This window comes from Falco rusticolus, chromosome 7, assembly GCF_015220075.1.
Source record: "Falco rusticolus isolate bFalRus1 chromosome 7, bFalRus1.pri, whole genome shotgun sequence".
Classification (NCBI taxonomy): domain Eukaryota; kingdom Metazoa; phylum Chordata; class Aves; order Falconiformes; family Falconidae; genus Falco; species Falco rusticolus.
This window is the reverse complement of record NC_051193.1, coordinates 13,614,064-13,638,035: the sequence shown is the minus strand read 5'-3', so window position 1 is coordinate 13,638,035 and position 23,972 is coordinate 13,614,064. Positions and strand designations below refer to the sequence as shown.

The following is a 23,972-nucleotide window of genomic DNA, read 5'->3' as shown; positions in this document are numbered from 1 at the left end:
CCCTCATTTAAGGATAAACTGGTTTTGTTCCACTATATAAAATCTGAGCAGTGTGTCTTCACAGCCCAGCAGCTCTGCTCCAGGGTTGCTCATGGTGAACACAGGGTAGCAGTCCATGATTGGAGTGCTGAAAAATGAATGTCAGAATAATTCATTTTATGAAAATGCAGATTAATCCAAAGTGAATCAGGTTCATGGAACCAAAATCTAGGTAGCAGATAAACTGGTAGAAATTTCCAGTGGGGTTCCAGTCTCTGTGGGAGGTTGCTCTACATTATAGGAATATACATGCTTTTTTTTTTCTCCACAAAAGCACATTAAAAAAGGTTGAAAACAGTTTAAAGAAAATAAGAAACATCTGTCTTCCTCCTCAGCTTTTTTTGTGTAGGCTATTAGGCACTTCCCTTCTTAAACATATTGCCATATTTAAACCAGGACACTGTTTGTGTAGGGTTAATATGGAAAAGCACTGCCCAACTGCAAGCTGTTCTTGCATTTTGATTATTTTTTTGGGAGGTGTGTGGCAGCAGCTTTTGGAGATAGATGATGAAGACAGGAAGATTGCTTTTTAAAGTTTATAACCAAGCTCTTGATCTCCAACTAGGTTACTTATCTCATAAAACTTTCTTCAGATTTCTTCTCCAGCTATATGGTTATTGACCATTTGACCTGGAGTTACATTTTTCCCTTTAGTTGATGGTCAGCTTGGAACAGGCAGAGGATGTTACTGTGATGTGTCTGAAGGCAAAAGAGAAAAGCCCAATCTACCCTGGGCAGCTCTCCAAAGGAAGCATTACATGCTTCGCTTTCGTGCCCTGATGTGCAAGACCTTGTGATTTGACTATTGGAAATGGTAAAACTCAAAGTATAATATAAAATAGAATAGGGTTTGCATTCTGTAGTGTGGACTATCCATGTTAGCAGTGAAAAGTATATTGTAGTGATGTTATTTGGTGTCTAAATAGCATCTTGCTCTCAAATGTAATTAGCCTATCTCCAGCTGTCCTGTTTACTTAAGCAAATGTTACATTCACTCGTAACTTTTGAAAAACAAGCCTGCTTTATGTGTTGTCAAGATTAGTTGTGCATAATGCCACTTGTTGGTTGGGAAACTGAGTCAGAAAGTTATTTATCCAAATGCTTGTAGTTTTTCCTCATCAGACATGGACTAGGTGTCTGGATCCCAGGTCTTGTGTTCTAGCCAGTAGTCCATGGTGTATGTATGTTAACACCTATAGGCAGCTTCTATTCACCAGAATATTTGAGCTTTACTATGCTTCGGTGCCCTCTACTGCTCCGTTAAAATAATGCTGTCTCCTCGCTGTTGCAGAAGCACGGTTAATTTTGTTCTGTTTTCTTCTATGGGCTAATTGGCCCAATAATTCCCCTGGTGAGCTGTAGCTAGTAATGGTGATTAGAGTAATGGACATACACTATACTGAGAATTAATTTTTTCTCTTCTAAAAGTCTGAGATGAATTCAGACTTAGATCATGGCGTTTTCTTGTTTTATGGCAAGGGCAGACTTTATATGTATGCGTGTATACGTGCACAAGCAGTTTTCATTACTATGTGCTTGAGTTTCTGAACATACAACATGTAGGATCCAATATTTGGAAGTACAGAGCCATTTCAGCTTCCACTGAAATAGTTACAAATTTTGATTTGGGAGCTTCTCTGTGTCAGCTAGAATTAAGTTGTAGATTATCATTACTTTCCTGTGGTTTTGTAGGGTTTGGTTTTGGGGTTTTTTTGTTTGTTTTTTTTTTTTTTTTTTTTTTCTGTGTCCTGTTTTCCTCTAAAATGTTTTGCTCTTTACCACGTACATTGGTACATTCATCCTCTGATTACTTCTGTTCTCTAGAAACAAGCCTGGGGGTCTGTAAATCATTGACCAACACTTTTACTGTACTGGAGGCTTGTTATTACCATATGGTTCAAACTGCACTGGTCCTTGTGGAATGGAGCGTAGGCAGCATTGCATGTTCTCACCCTTGGGAAGTAATTCAGGCAGCTATGTCATCTCCTTTCAGAGTTTTAGTCTTTGAAAATTTAATCTGTTATCGAAACTGTTGTCCCATAATGACAGAAATGTTAGTCCTGTGTGCCACCTCTTCTGTATAATTAGATGCAAACCAGACAAGGTATTTAACTTCATTCAGTTTTATAAATGTATAATTCACTATTAGATCCCCTGACATTAGACCACATAGGTTGTCACTTGATTTTTTTCATTATTCACTAATGCAATGGTAACTTGAATTTTCAGCCCATTTCCAGCTTGCAATGCTATGTTTTCTTACCAGTGTTAATGACTGATAATGCATTTGAGGAGTGGTTGCCCATTCATGGTGCAGTGCAGTGTGGGACCTTTTTTGCATGTTTTGGGAATGTGTACAGTGTGTTTTAATATAATCCATAAACAGATTTTTAGATCATTCATAACCCATATTTGTGTTGCAGGCCTCCCTATGGAATGAGATTCATAGCTGCAGTTTTTATTTCTTCAGTGGTTCTCTCTAGCTCTCAGGAATACCCATAGTATGATGCTACAGTGGACTTGGTTTTCCCTATTCTTAAGATGTTAACAGAAGTTGAAAGACAGAGGATTAAAAATAATGTTTGTGACCCTATGTATATCCAATTCATCAAGTTTACTTTCTATCAAGCCAAGCCAAGCTTTGCATGAAAAATATGTGCCTAGTGTCTCATTTGAATTTGTCCAATTTCAGCTTCCAAGGATTGATTCCAGGTATACCCTTCTAAAATTAATAGATATAAATGGGCTTCCAGTAGGTGCTTTTTACTCTTGGGGGAAGTTATTCAGAATGCTATAATCTGATGTTTTCTCTGTTTGTGAAGCTCCATAGGTAAGACATTGTCTCAGCCCTTAGGCCATTTTTATTACTACTTTTCAGCTTTTCAACAAATTTTTAAAAAATTGGCCACTAGAGTTGCGGAGGGTATTTTAAAATCAGTTTCATCATCGGTAAGTGCAGTTGTAATTATTTTCTTAGTCTTACTGGCTACTTAGTGCTCGCCTTACCAGTTTTCATTTATTAATTAGTAATTACACCTACTTCCTAATTCCCTTTGATTCCTTGGCAAGGGTTACTAGAAATGTGCCAGTAATTTATATTCATTTAGCATACATTTTATTGATTTTATAAATCTTGATTTCAAAATTGTTGTACCAAAATGCCTTGCAAATGCTGAAATGTTCTATAACTATGATTAACCCTCCCAGCCACACCTGTTATCAAAGTGTGGCAGGCATTAGGTTTATTTGACAGACTCTTTCTGTTGGTGTGCATAGCAAAGTTTTCCTTGGTTTTCTGCTTATGCTTTTCTGTTTGTGGGAAACGCATGATTTCCCTTATCTGTATGGAACCATTACCTTGGCACAGAAAGCGAATGCAATTTATAATTCAGTTTTTAAGATAGGCTGTCAGCAAATCCTGTCCTGACCACTCTTGAGAGTATCGTATACAAAAAATAGTTGTTACTAGATTTGTGATTGATGTAGCAGAACTGATAAAAGTTACATTGTTTAGAAGTGTTTATAAATCACCCTGTCCATACGTTCATTTCCTGTAATCTGTCATTATGATTTCAAATGTAATTGTGAGAGACACAAAACTGGCTTCGTAACACTCTGGAATGAGTTTTGCTTCCATTTGGTATACGTTGAAAGGTGGCTCAAAGCAAAAATTATAATCCTGGAATACCATGTACATTACAACAGGATATCTTTGCTTTGTGGTTTTGAATTACTGGAGGGCGTAGTCTGTCTTCTGCATTTTTCCCCTAGCATTGCTGGGATTTATGCAGAGTAACTGGGTCACTTACAGGGATTGCTTGGCACAGAGGATCGAGTGGTGGTTGTTTGGGGTTGTTGTTGTTGTTGTTTTTTTTAAATACATATCTTGCTCTCACTTGGGAGATTAATGTTATGATAGACCTGGTTTACAGTCAGTATTGAGCTGGGGTTTTGGCTTTGTCCAACACAGATGGGCTACTAGAGTGCTGTGTGGTATGGTTGCAGATGTAGAGCGCTCTGCTCCATTCCTGAAGATACTTCCCAGTTTCTCAGCTAGGCCTAGAAGTTGGGTGAGGGAGCAGTTATTGTAGCAAGAGTGAAATCCAAAACACTGTCTTCATGCACAGTTTTCCGCATTGCAAGGGATGGAAAAATAGTTTTGGAGAAGCAACTTAAGTTTTATTACCTTTTAGTTCTTTGTCAAAATCAGCCAGGAGCATGATGGAGGCAGAGGTTTACTTTCTGTTGCAAAGCGCCTGTACTCTAGCAGCTTGCTCAAAGAGGAGAATCAGTATAGCACGAACATATTCTTCCAAACTCATGGTACCCAACCATGGCTGTCAGTGAGGTCACTAGCCTTCAAACAGTACAAGTTCTCTTCCAATCTTAAAGATTATTCCTTTAAAGAAGAAAGATAAAGCACACAATATTGTCCTCTGAAGGGGCCACACTTTCTTCCAGCAGAAAGCACGAACTGCCTACGCATTCTATTCAATTTTCCTTACTCAGGAGTCTTGTTAAGGCAACCGTCCTTTGCCCAGCTCTATCAAACCATATGAGCCTCCTGTTCTGCAGAGTGGGCAAGGACATTTGAATTAAGTACTGCAAAAACAGGGAAGTAATTTTTGTTCTTTCTGCCTTTTTTATTTGGTACTTCTCTTCTCTGGGTTAACTGCCAGCGCTTTCACTTTGTGTAAAGGGTTTGCAATGACAGACCAAAATCTTTCACTGACATCTGCGTCAGTTAAGTAAAATGCTTCATTATTGCAAACTTGTTTTAAGGAGCAGATTTGAATGAGCTCACAACTGTAAACGCAAAAATTGTGGCATTTAAGAGGCAGATGTAAAGTATCTGTACTGGGAGATTTGATTTTAGTCAAGAAGTACTGAACAGCTTTGTTTTTGAATTAGGGTTTTGGGGTATAATAAAAAATGTTAGCTGTGCAATTTAAAAGTATCCCTTATGTCCAACTCAGGCTGCGGTTATTTTTCTCCATCTGAAAAATTGGGAAGAACTAACATATTTGAATTCTGTTGCTCAGTAGAGCAGTAAGAGTAAATTCTATTGCTGTTTTTATAAGAGGTCAAAGCAGACGATCAGGCTAGATGCCCATCCTCCTTTTCAAATCAGCAAATCAATGCTTTATTCCTGTTTCCCAGGAGAGAATTTATTAGCTGCTTCAGGTGCTATGTTCATGCATTGTATCAAACTGTGGTTGGTGTGGTTGTACATTTCAATGCTCTTTTATTTGTCAATCCCTTTATTAGACTTTCATAGTTAAAAATTTAGAAGAGATTTCTTTTAACAACATGGTCAGTTGTACTATTAATTTAGGAACATTCTCTTACTTGAGGAAACTGTTCGTAGTGTCTAAACAGTTATCTACCAACAAAGCTGTGTTTTCCTTTAATGGACCTTTGGCTTAGATTTGTATTCATTTTGCGTTTGTGCAGACACACCTGATATTTGCTTAGAATTTACAAATCAGAAGTGCAAACACGAACACACAGCCTTTTTTAGCATATCTGTCACCTTTCAAAAACTGTCAAAGAATCATATTTTTAGAAGCTGTACTTGTGTAGACACAAGTAATGCAATAGCTGTGTCAGTCTTTGAGATTATGAACACGCTTACGATGAGAATATTCTTGGCGTAAGTTAGGAGTATTATATAATAAGGAAACAATGTCTTTTTATACTTTTCTTACAAAACATTCCCTAGTGAGAACTAGACTAAAAAAACCCCATAGGATTGCCTATGAATAGATCTTCGTGCAGCATGATAACTTTAGCCAAATTACACAAAGTAGATTTAAAATCCTTGTCATGTTTTCATAGTTATATTTTTAAAACCCTTTACTGGCATCTAATATGAAATCTGATTGTACAACTGTAAGTCCCAGCCCAGCAACGTATAGATGTACAAAACTGTCCCTCTAGCAGTAAGGATGTCTAAAAGGCAGGAGTCTCGGTGATCAAAAGCAATAAACCACTTGAATGAAATAAATAAAAGCAGTGGGACTAATCCTGCTTTGCCTGGTGCCCCAGAACATACAAAGAGCAGCGTGGAAGGGTGAGGAAAATGTCTTTGGCTCAGTAGTGGTATAGGTCTATGACTTTACAACACAAATATAAAGCCTAGCATATGGTCAGGAGATCCTCCGCTGCAGTGCAACCTCCAGACCTGCTGTAATAAGACGTGTCAAAGAGGAAGGGGATTGGCCCCTACAGTTCAAATTTAGAAAATATACAAGTGGTAGGTGGTTACCCCCTTTACTCCTTTTTCTTCCCCTGTGACTCATGTAGCTTTCAAGTGCAACACAGAATACAGCCCAACGCATTCTATGTGGCCATGTACCAATGCTGAAAACTGAAGTGGAGCAAAAGGAAGATGAATTCAGATATAGCAGCTGTCTTCTGTGTTAATGATGTTTCCTAGTGTTTTATGAGTAGTTTCTACAGAAAGCTGTTAATCCATGGTGACCAAGAGTATGAGAAAATACATGCATACGATAGGTGGTATTTGTGGTGTGAATAAAAATTTGGGAGTGTAAGTTAATGATCCATGATAGGTAATATTTGTAGTGTGAATAAGGATTTGGGAGCGTAGGTTAACCTTCCAAACTGGGCGGGAACAGTTCATCAGCAAGCTTAAAAGCCCCAAAGGATAAGTAGTTTCTGTGTGTGCAATGTATGTTTCCAGAGAAACCACCTGGGAGTAGGTGTATGTATAGCTAGGCTCCAGAAGGCAATGGAATTGTCTTGAGTTATCCAAGCTACTTTTACATTAAACAAGAAACAAAGCCGGTTTGAGATAAAAGGCTAGAGCAAAACAGTAGTTAGATGATTTGAAGGATGCTGCCTAAAGTAGGAAATATGTTGTGAAATAGTGTTGTGGAAGAGAGTTCCCTCTGGCAGGCATAAACCAGGACACACATCTGGGAAAGAACAGATAGCTGAGAGAGACACCTTTTCTCCAAGCAAAATATGAGGCATTGCAAGGCATTGCATGACATTGATTGAAACAGTGATCGACCTTTTCTTCCTTACTTTTGTTTTTAGAATCCTGATTGCTTCTTCAGCATAGCTAAATCATAGCCCTTCTCCCCTCCCTTAATGTCTGCTATAGATCAAACAGAAAATGGCTCTGGAAGAAACCCTGGTCTGTTCCTTTGCTCCAAGGCAGGATCAACTCCAAGTAAACTTTTCCTGATAGACATTTGTCTGGCTTGTTCTTAAATGTATTTGGTGATCAGGATTGCACAACCTTCCAAAAACCAGCATTTGCTTATCATTGTAGTTAATTTCCTTTATTTTTCCTTTATTCTTATCTAGCTGCTGCTGTGGCTTTGAGCACACAAAAGGGAAAGGAGAATGAGATCACAAGCCAAATTTATACTTTTACCATTAGCTATTTTTCATCTCTACAAAGACTGAGGAACTTGTTCTTTATTTTTGTACCAGTGAGATGCTACACAGACCATTTTTAGAGTTGAATGATATGCATAGAAAACCCATGGAAGTTAGATGCAGTGCATCAGTGAGGGAAAAAAATTGGGTGCTGATCTCCCTTTGTGCTCAGCAACATAAATGTGGTAAACTGATTATATTGTGTTCTTGGAATTGACTGATAAATGGTGAGGAAGGCGCTTTTTTTTTTTTTTTTTAGGGGAAAACAAGCCTCCCTTTATTGTGAGGATATATTTTTGGAAGAGAAATAAGTAATGCCTTACAATGTGGAACATTCAAAAGTGTTTGGAATCTGACAGTGGGTGAGCTACTATAAAATCTGTTAGCTGTGTATGATGGGCTGCATAGCTCATTGGTCCCCTAGCTCTCTGGAAAGCTTCACTTAAATAATTTAGCTTTATGTATTTCAGAGGAAAAAAGTGTGCAAAGAAGAAGGAGGTTGTTTCAGGCTTTCAAAATAAATTTGTATAAGAATATGTGAAAAGTCATAAAAGATACGTATTCTTTTCATGTCAAAAAAGAGCTTCTCTTTACTAAAGATGTTGAAATAATACCATTTGGTTAAAATGTAGGTGTGGGGAATTGTTTGAAGTTTCTTATTGTTCTCAAGACTCTCATTTAGTATTAGTGCAAATATTTTCATAATCAACCTGGAGAGTGAGATGAGATGATGATAAAAGGGAGACTTTTGACAACTAAAATGTGACTAAAAACTCTTTGCAACAAGGGTAAAAACCATCATAATTTGTCTAACAAATGCAACTTTTTTCTGAGGGTTCGGAGGAAGCCATGACATCTGAGGCACAACTTGGCTTCAATAGATAAAAAAGAGCTGATGTCTTTTTTTTTTTTTTGTGGTCAAAAAAAAGATGGTGTTCTTAAGTGTATCTTTTTTGTGGGTATTTGAAGAAGAATAATTTCTACCAAATACCTACTTTATAGCTGTAACACTGATAAATGGAGGCTGGTAGAAGAAATAAATTTGAGAAAAGTATGTAGGAGTTTTCCCCCCTCTTCTTTGATCTTTATCTGCCCATATGTGTAAGAAATCACATGCACATCTCTGGTTTGGCTGTATCTGACATGGAATTCAGGTGGTTCTTGTAGGTCCTATACAAAGTCCAATAAAGCCAGTGAGATACTTTCCATTGATTTCAGTGTCTTTTAGCTTAGTCACTAATTGCCTGACAGTAATATTTTGGTTATATTTAATTTACAGAGTATAAGGCAGAATTAAAAGAAAACATAATAAAGTAGCTTTGCTGGTTAATTTATTTACAAAAAAATCTTCCTTAAGTCCAAATGCTAATGTCCTTTTTAATGAAAAAATCCAAAAACCTCCTCCCTTCTCTAAACCCTTCAAATACAAGCAACCAGGGAATTATATAAATAGATATTCTTACCTTTACTACAAAAAATTCATGCGGAAGTCCTATCTTGGAATAAGCTATTCATTAGTTGGCTTGGCAGAAGGAACACAATCCAAATGAATGAGCTGCCAAGAGTATTTTTAGTGGTTTTATATGTTGCCCATTCAAATCTTGGAAAATTTCTTTAGAAAATTGGACAAACTGACCACTCATTTTACAGGCTTTCACAAGATCTAAAAGTGAAAAACAACGATTGTATTTAGCATCTGTTAATGGAGGTTTCAGGCTACAGAACTTGAGAAAGTACTGCTGGGAAGCTAATACAATAACCATAAAATATTGGACTGATAATAGGAAACACTGGCACTGAACAGATATGGAAAGAGTCATTCCACATCCAGGCCTCTTGCCCTGTGCTGAATGCTAAAGATACTGTAGCTAAAGATACGCAGTAGTAGAGATCTGGAATGAAGTCAGTCAAACTCAAGATAGATGAAATTGTCTTTTTCTCCTATGAGTACTCTTGGTTGGATAATTCTATCTTTGGAGAATTAAAACTCAGGAACTTGGACATAGAACAGAAAGCAAGTTGTGCTAACATTTTTCCAAATGGGGAAATGCATGCTATTACCCCACATATGTAATTAAGCCCTCCTCTTCCTTTATTTGAAGTCAGTGGCTTTTTTTTTTTTCTTTTTTTTCTTTTGCTTCTTTGGGAATTGGATCTAGACTTGTGCTGCCATTGTAACTGTTCCCTTGACAGTTTTTTTTTCTCCCTGGGCTGGAAGCTAGAAAATCAATAAAAGGGAAACTATTCACCAGATATCAAATGTATTTCAGTGAATTATATTTTGTTTGACTCAAAGTGGAAAGGAATGACAAGAGAATATTACATTTTTAATCCCACATAAAAACCTTTCTGGGAAACTATTCTCTGCACATGGAGCTGAAAATTTTTTTCTCAGCAATGCAGGTTTTTTTAACATGTACAAAGGTGATACCCAAAGTCGGCCCTCAAAAGATGTTTTGGCTTGCAACATCTCCATATTGGGATCCTCTGCAAGATGAGATATATGGAGGATATTTTAATATTTTTTTCAGTTATCTGAAAAAAACTTCTAGAAGAACTTAAGTGTATTTCCCTGTATGTGAAAGAACACAGCTGGAGGAAGCTTAAGATGACAGAATTGGTACAAGCTTTTGGCTGTAAATAACCATGATCAAACAAAAGTTGAATTTATGACAGAACAGCAGCAGAAGCAGCTTAAGGATACATTTTACCAGTGCAGGTGCCCACCATAGAAGGCTCACAACATCTCAGAGTAAGGCTAGTAAAACGAGTTGTTCACAATGGTGAATGAAACTGTTCTCCAAGTGCAGGAAATCAGCTGGAGCCAGAGAAGCTGAGCAAACTTATATGTTAAATTTGTCACAAGGTTAAGCATGAGTAATAAAAAGAAACACTACAATTATATTTTGATTTTGGATCAGTTATGCCATTGCTTAATACCACTCAGAGATCAGCTCGTTGTTAAAAGGGGCAAGAATTGTTTTCTCTGAGAAGAAAACTCATCTTGTTAAATTTGATTTATACCACAGTAAAAAGGCACCATGATCAGCCTGACAAGTTTTAGATTTACTTTGGGCAGAATCAGCTTCAGTCAGACTGCCTCTTAGTTATGGGCTTAATAAGTCTTCTCCTTCAATACGTTAATTTCAAATGGCTCTACACAAAGTGGTATATACTTTAAAAATCGGGGGTTAGAAATAAATCAATAATGCATTTAAAGTTCCAAATTGATAAACTTAATTGTTCTTTACTTAGAGAAAGGAAAATTAGGATTCTTATAATTGCTGTCAGCTAACAATGTGGCTTTAATATTTTTCCATTTGACATTTGTTCTGTTGCCAGGTGTATCTGCTTATGTTCTGTGATCTGCTTTGCATTACTTTTATAGAAACATTACCCTTAAAAGTGCTACATGTAGTATTAAATAGCAGGGTGAGTCGGGAGATATGGGCCGAATCTCTAGCTCACAAATGAGAAGTTTGGATGCCTCATCTGACTGATAAGGTATAAATACCTATAACCAAATCATCAGTCTGGCGCTACTGATAATCTTGTCATGCAATTGACGCAGGCAGGAGTGCAATATCCCAATATCCAGGGTTCTGAATGTTGCAAATCATGGATAAACAGAACACACAGGAAAGACTTTTCTATACAGGCTGCTCTTGCTACAGTTTATTCTTCTGTCAGTATTTCCCCTATAAACTCCTTTTATTCACAGGTTTGGAAGTCAGCCATAAAATTTTGCTTCTAGCAGGAACTTGGCAGACAGTGTCTCAAGTCAGGAAAATTATTTTAAACAAATTTTTTAAATATATGGTATGCATTGGGGCTCTTTTAGAAGTTAGAGGTGCAGTCATTTCTTTCTGAGAAAAAAGATTGGTTTCAGTGGATGATTTCATTGCGAGTCCTCTAAACAAATTTTTTAAAAAGGAAAAAAAGGCGGTTGTAACTAATTAAAGAGAAAATGTGAATTTTCTTTCAAAAGCATGTGTATAGAGATACTGTATGTAAATGTCAAGCACTTGTGTGTTTTGAAGTGATTGCTTTTAGGGTATTGATTTAAATTAAATACATAATTTATTATTGTGATGGGATAAAGTTTGTTTATGATGGTGTAAACTGTAAGGTAAATAGTATGTAACATAAGTAATTCTTAAATGCCCGTATTCCCTCTTTATTTACTTTTCTATAACCTGTCTGTAAGTCTTGTGCATGAGAGTCTTGGCAAGTCAACCCTTTAACAGGGTAATACAGTAATTGATAAGGTTGTGGGAAGAAGTAGATACCATTATGTGAATCTGTTGTACGTCTGGGATCCAGTCATACTCGGATTGCATGTGCATGTCACGTAAGCAGAACAGCCTTTCTTATACTTCAGGGTTTGCAGCGTTAATTTGGGCAAATACCACCAGGAGCACCACAAACCAGCAAGAGTGAAATTTGATGGTGATGGTGGTAACAGCTCCTGGCTTTGTGTTAGGGTCTGTTCTTCTCCATGTTCTCACAGCTTACCTGTGGGCTGGAAAACAAGAAGTTCCACCCTGTGTTCTCCCCTGTTGCTTTTCTCCTACTTGTAACCTGTAAGTTTAGTACTTTGTTTAATTTTAATCTAGAGCTTCAGTAATTCGTAGCACTCCTGCCATAGTTCCCCTTACCCTGGAATGGTTTCCTCAACTACTGTCAAGTTGGTCTCCATGAAATGAACAGATCAGGAAGGAAATGAGGAGGTCCTAAGCTGGCACAGGTATTCACCAAGAGGAGATGAACCTGGGATAGGTACCTGACCATTAAGAGAAATATTTAGGAGTGTTTTGTTTTGTACTGTTTTTTTTTACATGGAAAGCATGATTTAAAAGCATTCAAAAATATGTAATCACTGAGGTATGATTGCAATTTTATATGGAATCGGAATACAGAAAAAAATGCTGAAAAATAAGCCTCGACAGGGAAGATTTTGCAAATTTGATCTTTGGAAGCTAATGGAAATCCTCTGCTTTGTCACAGGCATAACGCTCATCTTTTTATCAGTGTTACTCTTTCCACTGTATGTGCTGAAGCGATGCAGTTTTTAACTTTGGAGACCAGTTTTAAAAATTGCGTGGAAAAGTATTTAAAAGCACCTTTATTTGGGTGTTTGCAAATATATTTAATAAGGTAATTAAAAAAGAATAATGCCAGATATATTTCCCAGAAATTGGAGTCTCTCTTTCTATTATGCACCTGAGGAATTCTGCACATTAGACTCTGGCTGACCCATCACACTGTTTATGCTGGATGAGGAACATGTGGTGTGCAGTGTGAAGGTGGAAAAATCCAGTGTATCCAGGTGCAAATTTTGAATCAGCATTCTAGTAAAGCTTGCATGAATTCTTACTACATGGAACTTACTACGTGGACTCCAGGAAATATATGGAATGTTGTTAATGCAGATTTAAAGTAGGCCCATACAAGATGTCCTGAAGATCATGTTTTCCCTTTCATACTTTGTACGAACTGTAGACATGCATAGTAGAAAGGACAATGTTTATGGTTGCAAAATAGGAGGTGGAAGAGCTCTATAAGGGGCACTAAAATCCAACTTTGGACACAGAGATGTAATTCTCAGCTGTGCTACTCACATAATGCGCCTTCTCCTCCTCCTTCCTGAGGTCAGGTTCTTCTCCACGAAATCGACATAACAATACATAGCCTTAAAAGCTGTATTCAAAAAGTATTTAAGACTGTGTGTTGTATTTGTCATGTGAAAATGAGAATGTTTTCATTACATCTGTGATGACTTCTTTGCACAACAAAATGCAAGGACTGTGTATTTAATAATACCATAGTGTGGAGAATATTGTGTAATTAATTATAATTTTAAAAATATTTTTATACTTATTAGGACAATTTTAAGTTCTTCATTGGGAATGTTAATATAATTGATGATATTTTCAAAAGGAATATCACGTTTCTTATAAACTATAAAACACCCCATTCCTTCTTTTTTGCTTTTTTTTAAAAAAATCTGTCTTTACATCTCTTCCCAGCCCTGGCAAGTGTTTGCCTCAGGCTGGCTACTGAGAAAGTGGGCAGAGTCCTAAAATTTATATTGCTTTCTTGGTTATATTCCCTTTCAGAACCTCTGTGCGTTTCCCAAGGTCTGTGGCTTTTGGGTTGTTTGCCAGCTACACGTGCAAATCTTTGTTATAATTTTCCAGACCACTTAGAAATGGAGGGAATTGGAGTGATGCTAAACATTTCTCTGTATAGTTTCCATTTTGGATGGGGCAGATTCAGAGGAATGGATGTGTTTTGAAAGTTCAAATTTATATATTTCCAGCTATGTATTCACATGTGCTTTTAAATCTTGGAAGACAACGAAATACTGGAAGCTTGGGAAGCATTTTTTCATATTCTTGATCCTGATCAGCTGTCCTGGATGACTGGACCTAAAAGCATTAGAGCAGCATGGACTTCTTGTCTGACTGTTTTGTGTCATTAGCCTTCCTCCCTGTTCTCAGGACCTAAGATCTTCTCCATGCTCTCCATGCTCTAATAGGGGTGAAATGTGAAATAATATTTACCATTGTAGATAAGGCAGATAAAGGGCTCATGCCTCTAGTTGGGCAAGCGTGAACGAAAACCTGGGCAAATAAGTTTGGATTTTTAGGCGTGTTGCCAGTGATGTGTATTTGTGGGACATGCTTATCAGGGTTTGAAAAAGGATTTTTCTCTTTGCTAGACATTTATCTGTCAAAATAGCAATTTATGGAATATCACCCAAGAAGATGAAACAGATTGTCCAGAGGAGAGGACAGAGGCAAGTGCCTCTGTAATAAAAATGTACCCTGGGACTTCCGTGTAGGTCATCAAAAAGTGTCAGTAGTGAGTAAAACTAGAATTTCGTATGGGTTTTTCTGAACTCATCTGAACAATATAGTTAACTCAGAAATTGAAAAATAGCAACTTAATTATGCTTTAATTACATCAGTGTTGATTCTTTTCAGCAGGAACATGTAGGTGCTGTCTTTAGCTGTTGTTAGATGCAGAACTAACTGCAGGAGTTGGGTGTACTAATGCAGTTGCTTTCTGCTTGGAGTTGTCAGGGTGGGAACCACGATTTCTTCTCCATGCCCACAAATTCCATGTTCCCTCTGTTACTGCTCACAAAGAAGGAAGGAGGTGATACAGACTCTTTTCAATGCCAAAAGCCTCAGCTAGCTCATAGGTGCCAAACAGCCAAGCAACATTTCATCCCTTCCTGGATGCCAAAAGCCTCAAATATCCCTGCTCCACCTGCCAAAACCTCCAACTTTGTCCTGACAACTCCTGCAGTGCAGGCCTGTGTTGTCAATATGAAATTTTGCAACGCACTGACAATAGAAAATCTGGATGCCGTATAATACTGGAAAACATGCTGGGATTCGCCTTCAGCTCAGTATCAAAATGAATTACACTGTAAATATTTCCTGTGTGTGACTCTTTTGCATGTTTTATTTTCCAAAACTTGAATTTGAATTTATTCAAAACCGCTGTAGAATAAAAATATATTGTAGAATTCTACTCTGAGAGCTCTAAAGTATATCTGAGCCCCCAGATGTATTCTTTCATGTAGCTGAATAAGTCCATCATTTGCCTTTTGGCTCATTTCTTGCTGTTGATTCTTCTGTCAGTGAGCTTTACCAGCTTGTGTTTCTGAAATGGTCTTTTGTTACCAGGCACAGATTCCATTTTGCAGTCAGTTCGTAGTGCATGGATACCCTTACACGGTGGCGCAAGGGATAGTTAATGTAACTGAAATAATGTTAACAGTATTAAAACTAATTGTTTCTTAACAACTGCTTAAAATAGCTGCATTTACTCACAAGTGTTTTTATCAGTCTAAAATAATGAATCACTGTTTTTTCTCCAGGATTTTATAATTCCAGATATGTCTTTTTTAACATACAGAATAATATATAATTTATTTAGGTACATAATAAGTAAAAGATTTATTTAACTTAATGACATATACAGTGCACAATTAGGTAATATATAATGCACCCAGCAATAGCGGAAATATATCAGGAAATGTCTTGAAATCTGTCATAAAGTTTTTCTGCTAAAATCAGGTAATGCAAGATCTTATTAATAATCCTTATTTGTCTGGAAATAAGGTTTGACTGTTCTTCTATTTAGTTGCCCCCACAACTGAAATCGTTTTTCCTAAATCTTTAATCTAATCTGCATTCTACACCTTACTTAAATTGTACCAAATAGAGGTGTAAATCATTTTTGTATGTGACCTTAGCAAGGAAGGAGACTTCTAGTCTATTTTGTCGCAACGCCATAGACATAACAGCCAGAGTTAAAAGTGAGGGGATACAGTTTGGGGCTGTATAGCATATCCAGTGATTATCTGCAGGTAAATACTTGTTCCTTCAGTTATGCGCTCTGCTCAGGGACACAGTCAGCAGTGCAATTTGATACCTTTTCCACCAAGTGTAGTGTCTGGAAAGAAGAATCTGGGAAATGCATCACAAAGCTACTCAGGCAGGATAATTTCCCTTCAGTGCCATAATTCCTTGTGTTACCTCTGTTTGGAGCACTTGTAGGTATGAGGAGAAGAAAACTGCATAGTGCAGTGCTGTGCATGGAGATTAGTGAACACCGACATAACCTTGTGCTTTGGAAGACTGTGAAAGTCAGGATAGTGTTAATAGTATTTATGGGTTGTGAGAGTGGGAAGAAGCAATAAAAAGGAAATGCTTCATCTCTCTTCAAAATACCATCAAGGATGAAATTCACTCCTGGGAGAAGGGCCAGTACTGAGCTTTGGGTATTGCTTAATTTAGGCCTTCAGTGGGACTGAAGTGGTGTTTATACCCTTCAATAGGTTCTTTCACTTGGATGAATTTAATCTGAAGAATCTAAATTCTGTATGGAGAAATTTAGTTATAAGCAATGTGTTATTAAATAGCAATATGGTAGAGCTGTGCCAATGTAATTCCTTACGGGGATTCTCTTTTGGAGTTTGGCATGTCTTTTCAAATTAATAACAAACTATTTTGATAAGAAGCCATGAGAAAAACCAATGAGCACTCACCCAGAGAGCTGCATTAATGCTAGCATCGTAGCAGTTACATTGGTAAATATTCCTGCATAACCCAAGTCCTTACTTGGGTTATGACAATGTCTTATTTTGAGAGCCACATCACTGAGTAGAGCATTTTAAATACCTGTCCAGCCCTGCACATGGTCTGTGTCGGTAGATGCTGCCCAGAGGTTGCATTGAATCTCTTCTAGAACCTGGCAGAGCTGGGCACCCTGCTCTGGGGAAGTGCTCAGGGGCACATCTCAGGGCAGAGTCCGGGGCAGTTTGTGTTGTGATACGTACATGGCAGGACTACCACCTGGGGACTCGTGCAGATGGATCGAGTGTTGCATCTCTACATTTCTTTCTTTACACTTCTGTTACAATGTGGTTTGTGTTTGTATTTAAAGCGAGAATGTGTGCTAAAAACTCTGGAAAACAAACATTCAAGGTATCAGAGCATTTCTGTTGAGAAGCTGAATCTGTTACGCTGAATGCTAAACATTTACATATCCAAGCCTTATGTAATGGATGTCTGAATAATAATAAAATTGCATAAACTGACCTTCATTCTCTGGCACTGCATCTCCTTTGAAGTCTGCATGACCAAATTCAAGACAATTATGTCATCCTTCATAACAGCCAAACAAAAGTTTGGCCAAATAATCATTTTTCTCTGTATAACAGCACTGTGTTTGATTTTTGTAACGTGTGTCAATGTAGCTGTTGTTATTTACTGGGTGTTACGAGTGACAGTAAAAATCCCCTTCTTTTAGATTAATGATCAGCCCTGGTAACATCTGGATTTCATTTATTTTACCTCAGTGCCCACTTCTACTATACTTGGAGTAGTACATGGCAAGGCAAGTATGGCCTGAAACACACACACACACACACACACACACAAATAATTTGCAGAACGTGGTGTTACAGTATGTGCCCATATGTGACAGAAGCGAAACAGAACCCTGGACAGAAGGGAAACTGGCACTAACATTTCCTCCCCTGTCCAAATCTACCAATGCCACACTTTCAGTAAAATTCTCCATGTAAAAGGCTGTCTCTGTCAGTTAGGGGTTGTCAGCAGAGACTCAGGTTGCACGTTACTGGGCCTCAGACCTTGAGGAAACCTTGGCATACTGTCATCTCACTCTTTGAGACTCTGCCTATATCACCAAGTGCTTCAAAACTTGTAATTTATTTTCCTCCATCCCCTGATTCAAGTGATCCTTGCCCAGGCCCATGTACTGTGTCACGACTGACTTTTTTTTTTTTTTTTTTTTTTTTTACTTTCAAAATACATCCAATAGATCGGGATGAAATAATTTGGAACTACCTTTATCATATAAACAGGATTAATTTCTGCAGAGAACGTTGTATATGTTCTCAGATATTGCTTGCATCTAACCCTGCATTCATATGGGATGCTTTTAGAATGTATACAACTCCTGCTAGCGTTGCTGGATCCAGTGGAAATGTGACGCCTTTTGCCATCTAGTTCTACGTAAGGAGCAGCAAATCATCTAGGTTTATAGCTGGTTTAAGTTATTTTATCTGGATTCACTACAGCGCTTGTGGCTTTACTTGATCACGTTACATCATGGGTGTGCATGCACACATTTATGTATGTGTAGGCACATACGTACTTTCACAGTGAATATGCTTAATGTACGTGTTGCACTTCACATGTTGCAAAATTAAACCACTAAAGGAAAACCACTTCCATTCTAATATGGTTCAGCAAAACTTCATTGCTGAACCTTGTTAGAATTATGACTGAAGACAATAAAATCATGAAAAATTGAAGTCAAGAAGCAAACCACGAATGCAATCCTGAGGTACAATAATACCCTTTTGTGCCCAATTGCAATTAGCTCTTGATTTAATTCTTAAATGAGCTTCCAAGGTTTTGTTGGTTTAAATTATAATGTTGATAATCTTTTCTTTATTTTACTTCAATTTGGTACCATGGTGTAGACAAATGAAATATGTAGAGTTTATGAAACCAGACAGCTAGTAAATCAATATTATTTTACTAGTAAATTGCTAAGCCAGTGCAAGCTGCTTTTAATTCTTTCCCATGGGACAAATAGTTTGAACTAGCTAGAGTTTAAATCAACACTGTGGGCACTGAATTAGTCAATGATTCTGAAGAAGGCTTTGTTGGCATAAACTTCTGCTTTGATCACCCTAGTATTTACAGCTTTTTAATTAGATACAGTTCAGAACAATGGCTTTTATCAAAGCAGTTTGGTAAGTGAACAACTGGACATTGTTTAGGGCTTTAGAGGACATTCTGTCTGTTAATATCATGTGGCTGGTTTTAATACAATAATGAAGTTAGGATTATTTTAGGCATTGTCACTGCTTTGTCAAAAGAAACTAGCTATTCTGGAAAAAGAGAGTGGCATGTATTGCTTTTTTTAATATCATAAGTTTAATCATTTCTCAACGTATTAAAAAACAATCATTTGCCTTGGGATTACAGAGGACAAACTTTAATTTTGCACTCATAAATTTGAAATAAGTGACTTTTGTTCATCTTGACTCATTTTCATGTGCTGAGTGATTTGTTGGGAAGTGCTGAGCTCTTTTTATTCAAGATTAAAGGCAGTTGGTTCCATTTTCAGTGTCAGGCTTTTCAGAATTGGCTTCTGATATAAAGTATACCCAACGCCAGTGTGAAAATTCCTCGGGGATCTTGGCAGAGCTGGGCTCCATCGTTTCTGGAACGGTAGATTGGCCTAAGTATGCTTTTAAAGCTTTATAGTAAGTGTTTGTAAAATTTGTAAAGTTGTGGGAGCAAGAAAGTTAAGGAGCCACTGATGTGTTTAGACCAACTTCTGTAGTCTAGCGTTCAAACGGAGATAGCATATTCTCTAATTCACAAGTAGTTTTTTTTATAAGCTCAAGTTTTTTTTGAGGAAGGGGATGGAAAAATTTGGAAATTGCCAACGTTTCTGTTAGCTGTTTAACTATGGGGAGTAGTGCTATTATACTAAATCTGCCTACTCTTAATGCCTTTAAAATGTGTTTGAGTAGTCCTTAGTTCTGCTTAAGCGTAGCTAAGATTAACTGTTTGCCCTTTGGGTTCCTAAAATGATGCTTGTTCAATAGTTATACTTAAAACTGCGGTGTGAATGCATCCTAAGTGTAACAGCTCATTCACAGAAATGGGCCAGTTTGCTCAAGTTCTGGGTCATTTTAATTAATAAATTAATTTTTTACTATGATATTTAGGAGGAAATTCCTTGGCCTACACAGCCCAATATTGAGGTGTATTCCTTGTATGGTGCTGTTTTGAAAATAGCTTTGGTTTTATTGTTTGCCATTTTTACTTCAAGCTTGGTAGGTTTTTATCTGAGTCAACTTTCTTCATGGCTGAAGATTTGCTGTCTTTATCTGTAGCACTGAATTTAAGGGGAGTTATGTATGTATTCCCCCCTTTGTACCATAAGATTTGAATTAGACATCCTTCACTTTCAAATCACTTTTGTAAGGCATTTTGGAAGAAAATGGGATTGAGTCTTGTTCTCATGAGTTTACTTACTTACAGAAAATATGGATTAAAGTGTTTTCATCTGGTTTAGTATTGGGACATAGTCTAATCTCTTGCACTTCTCTGGATCTAGTCGGTCAGGAAAATCTTTTTAGCGTTTTAAGCACTTATGAAGACTTGAATGTTTACTTGGGTGCAGTTTATTTATTCATGTTTTTATCTCTTTGCCTTATGTTTGCTGACAGATAGCCCTTTGGTTGGTGTTTCTGTGCACTTGTTTTCTGGGAGGGGGAGTAAAGATTCTGAAACATGATTTGATTAAATTGTGTCTTCCTACGCTGTCAAAAAATATAGTGATGTGAGTATAACGCCTTTGCTTGGAAGCCCACTGAAGTTCATGGGAATAGAACTCTGGCTGTATAAATAGTTGTTTCATTAAAGCTTGGGTGAGCTCTTCATGTTCTCCCATTTGTGATTGTGTTGGGGCAGAGTAAATATCAGTCAGTGTTCTCTGTCACCTGAGATAAATGACTTGCCGCCTCATTTTTATCTACAATATGAATTTCATAATGATGTTATTAGCTGTTACGTTATGTTTGCAGTAGTCTTATGTGCAAACTATCGCCACGGTGATTAGAGAAATGGTGTTTACATCTCAGTCTGGGTGTAATTTAAGATTCTAAAAATCTTAATTTTTTAATGATAACAGGCCCATCATAAGTCTGACAACTCTTAGGGGATCACTGTTTTGTTATAAAAATCTGTGCATGATTTTTCAAAAGAGAAATTTTAAAGTTTGGAGGGACAGACGAATGAAAGTAGGATGTAAATGAAACAGCTGCTCAAGAATTGCAGCAAAGTGAGAGAAATGCTTGGGGTAATTCTGAAGCTGATTTTTCCTATGCTTTCTTCATGAAGATCATAAACCAAGAAGTACTCTCTTAAAGCAGGACATTATTGAATAATTTGATTCATATTACATTCTAATATTGAACTATTGTGTTAAGATACCATGTTCTAAAATGTCCTGAGCATTTTCACTGGGAAATGTCAGTTGTCTTAAACAGGATATAACGCAAGTGAAAAATGACATTTTTAAGACATCAAGCAGAATTTTGGGTTTTGTCACAAATCATTCATTTTTATGTTTGTGATGTCTGGTAATGTTTTTGAAGCCTGTGTGAGTGAGTTTAAGCTTAAATCAGTGTTTGATTGCTGTACCCTAAAAATCACTCTTTTAGCCTTTTCCCCCAGTCTCTTTCAAATTAATAGCACTTTTTGTAATTAAGTTGTATTCTTGTTTTGCTTCCCTGATTGCAGTTCCGTGTGTGCACTTTATGAAAGATTTGAGGTGCTTAATTTCTGTACTAAACTTGAGGAGGTAAAAAGAGACTTCAGTCCTCTTGTTAGTCCTGGATATGAAACTCCTTTGATCAGGATTTCAGAAAGCCCAGCAGCCCGCTCAGAACATGATGCCTTGTCTGGCTGCTTGAGATCAGTTGTGTAGTTCCTACGCAGTGTGTCGGACGTAACATATGTTGGGAATGACAGCGTATTTGGACATAGCGGTCCTTTGGCAGAAGGCAACGCATCAAACATACTGTATCTTCAAAGACTCTGCTTCCTTTCCCATGTTACTATTCTATATTAAAATAGTACATGAATTTGAGATACTGTAAATAAGCAGCAAAGTAACGTACTTGAGCCTATTAATGCCAAGCAGTTAAACATGTACCAAACACATCCATTTTTTTTCTCCCCCATGCGCCCCCCTCCTTTTCTGTTTTTGTAGACCTCCAGAATTACCCGCTCTGATGAAGATAAGGAAGGCTCCTGGGATGCCTGGGGGGCCTGGAGTGATTGCTCACGGACCTGTGGCGGGGGAGCCTCCTACTCGCTGAGGAGATGTTTAAATGGCAGGTAAGCAATGAGCTCGTGTATTTATTCTTCTGCAGCTCTTCCATATTTCCCTGTCCTCTTCTGGTGTCTACAGAGATGCGTTGCTGCTTCTTTATCTGGAACCAAGCGCTGTGGACAGATCAAGTTTTATGAAATCCTGCTTTTAATATATTTCTGTTATGTTAGATAAATATCTTAGCCTTCAATTCTGACAGAACTTCAGCATGCTATTAAATATGTTTGTGAAATAACAACAATGATTTATCTGGTACAGTCAAGTATTGAGAGGAGTCCCTGTCACTGGAATATAAAGTGAACGGTGAGTTAACCTGCATACAAATTAGCCTTCCGTGTGGCTCTTCCATGTCTTCCCTGTAGTAAAAAACAAGTGACTTACTCCACACATAAGTGTATCAAATTCTGCTTTCTGTTAGGAAGCTTTTTCTCTGCCAGTTCTCTCAGTGCACTAGTCCTGGTGGCCATATGTTTTTGTGGATAAGCCTTAGTGTAGCTTAAAGAGAACAGTGTATGTGGTGAAAACAATTTACCTCAGCACAAAGCTGGACTAATGTAGGACTTGTTGCTACAATCCTAAAAGTAGGAGTAATGCAATAGGCCTGTAGTCAGGCGAGAAGAGATCCCAACCAGCTTTGAAGCATCTGTGCTGGCATCCATACTTGCTGGCTTTACTTGAATTATTCTTGAACATTTTAAAAATTGCTGATTATACTTAAATTTCTGGTTTGTTGAGATTTTTTAAGTTAAATGCGTTGTCACCCAGGAAGTAATTTTTTCTTAAAAATGGCTTGTAGAGTGATACGCTAGGTAAGTGCAAACTGTATGAAATACATGGCTAAAGATGATTGTTTAAAACATTTCCTGTTTCTTTTAGTGCAAAATGCACAAAGATCTTTAAGAAAAGTAATAGTTCCAGAAAGAAGCCGTGATATTCTACCAGTGTGTTAGGGACTGTGAAATGAGCTCAATAAATTGTAGCAATATAAATTCCACTGTGGTTTTATTAATATTTTTAATGTGTTCCCCTTCTGAAAAACATGTGTTTTCCATACCTTGACAAATGTGTAGCTTAAAAGTTTTTTTTTCTGTGTTTTATTGTTGTTGTAATGTCCAGGAAATGCGCAATTGTGAAACAAAGTTTTCACATTTGTATGTATCATAAACATTTTTAACTTGCACATTGTGATGCAATCGTTTGTAGCAAAAGATTGGAAATTTGAGACATATAATACCTTGAGCTTGGAGAGTTGTACCTTCTGCTGAGCTGCTTGAACTCTTGCTCCAGGCATCTTGCTTTTTCCTTTTCAAATGGTATTTTTCAATCCCTCACATATATTAAAGAATTTTTTAATATTTGCAATCAATTTTCTTGCAAAAAGTGGGAAATTTAGTCCAAGAGCTGTAAATTACCAGCTATACATTTGTGCATTCTTTAATGTAAGGCAGGTCTTTTTGGTATGAAAGGATTATTCGAAAACACTATTTCTGATTTTAGAGACACCACTAATTGTAATTTCCTGTCAACTCGTTTGAAATATGTTTTCAGTTCCTTCAAGGGCTTGATTTAGCCATTCTTACAGAGAGTATCTTACACGGTGCAGAAGTGCTGGCCAGTTATTGAGAAGTTTGGCAAACTGGGTCCCTGAGAAAAAAAAAAGTGAAATCCACACACACCCATATTTATGAGACCATAGTAAATAATCATGACTTTACATGCCCGTTATTTTAGCTACTAACAACAGACTTTGCTGAGAATCTGAATTGCCTGGATTTCAGCATTCATATGCATTGCGCACCTTAGAAATGCATGCAGTCATGAGAAATAGATTTCATATAAAGTTATGAATTCTGCTCATGTGGTGGTGGGTCAGTAAAATTACATGCTGTTTTTCAAAAGGGTTACATTGTTTTTGGGGGAGAAAGGAAAGATTTGAGGCTGTGTTTTCTTTCCTAGGAGAAAGGGAAATCAATACTCATTAGCCCTGTGCTTGATTAAAGGATTGCTTAGGTATTCCAATCCTCTTTTCCTCTGGGTTACATCTCCCAGATTAG

At 37.3% G+C, this 23,972-nt stretch overlaps 1 protein-coding gene across 2 annotated transcripts in view; it reads left to right on the top strand.

Moving 5' to 3' along the window:
• The window catches only part of ADAMTSL3 (ADAMTS like 3), a 187,628-nt gene that overhangs the window by 64,026 nt on the left and 99,630 nt on the right, over positions 1–23,972 (top strand). For both annotated transcript variants that reach the window (XM_037394433.1, XM_037394432.1), the window contains exon 4: positions 21,796–21,923. In XM_037394433.1, coding sequence (XP_037250330.1) covers positions 21,796–21,923 — 128 coding nt within the window. The remainder of the gene's footprint in view (positions 1–21,795; positions 21,924–23,972) is intronic.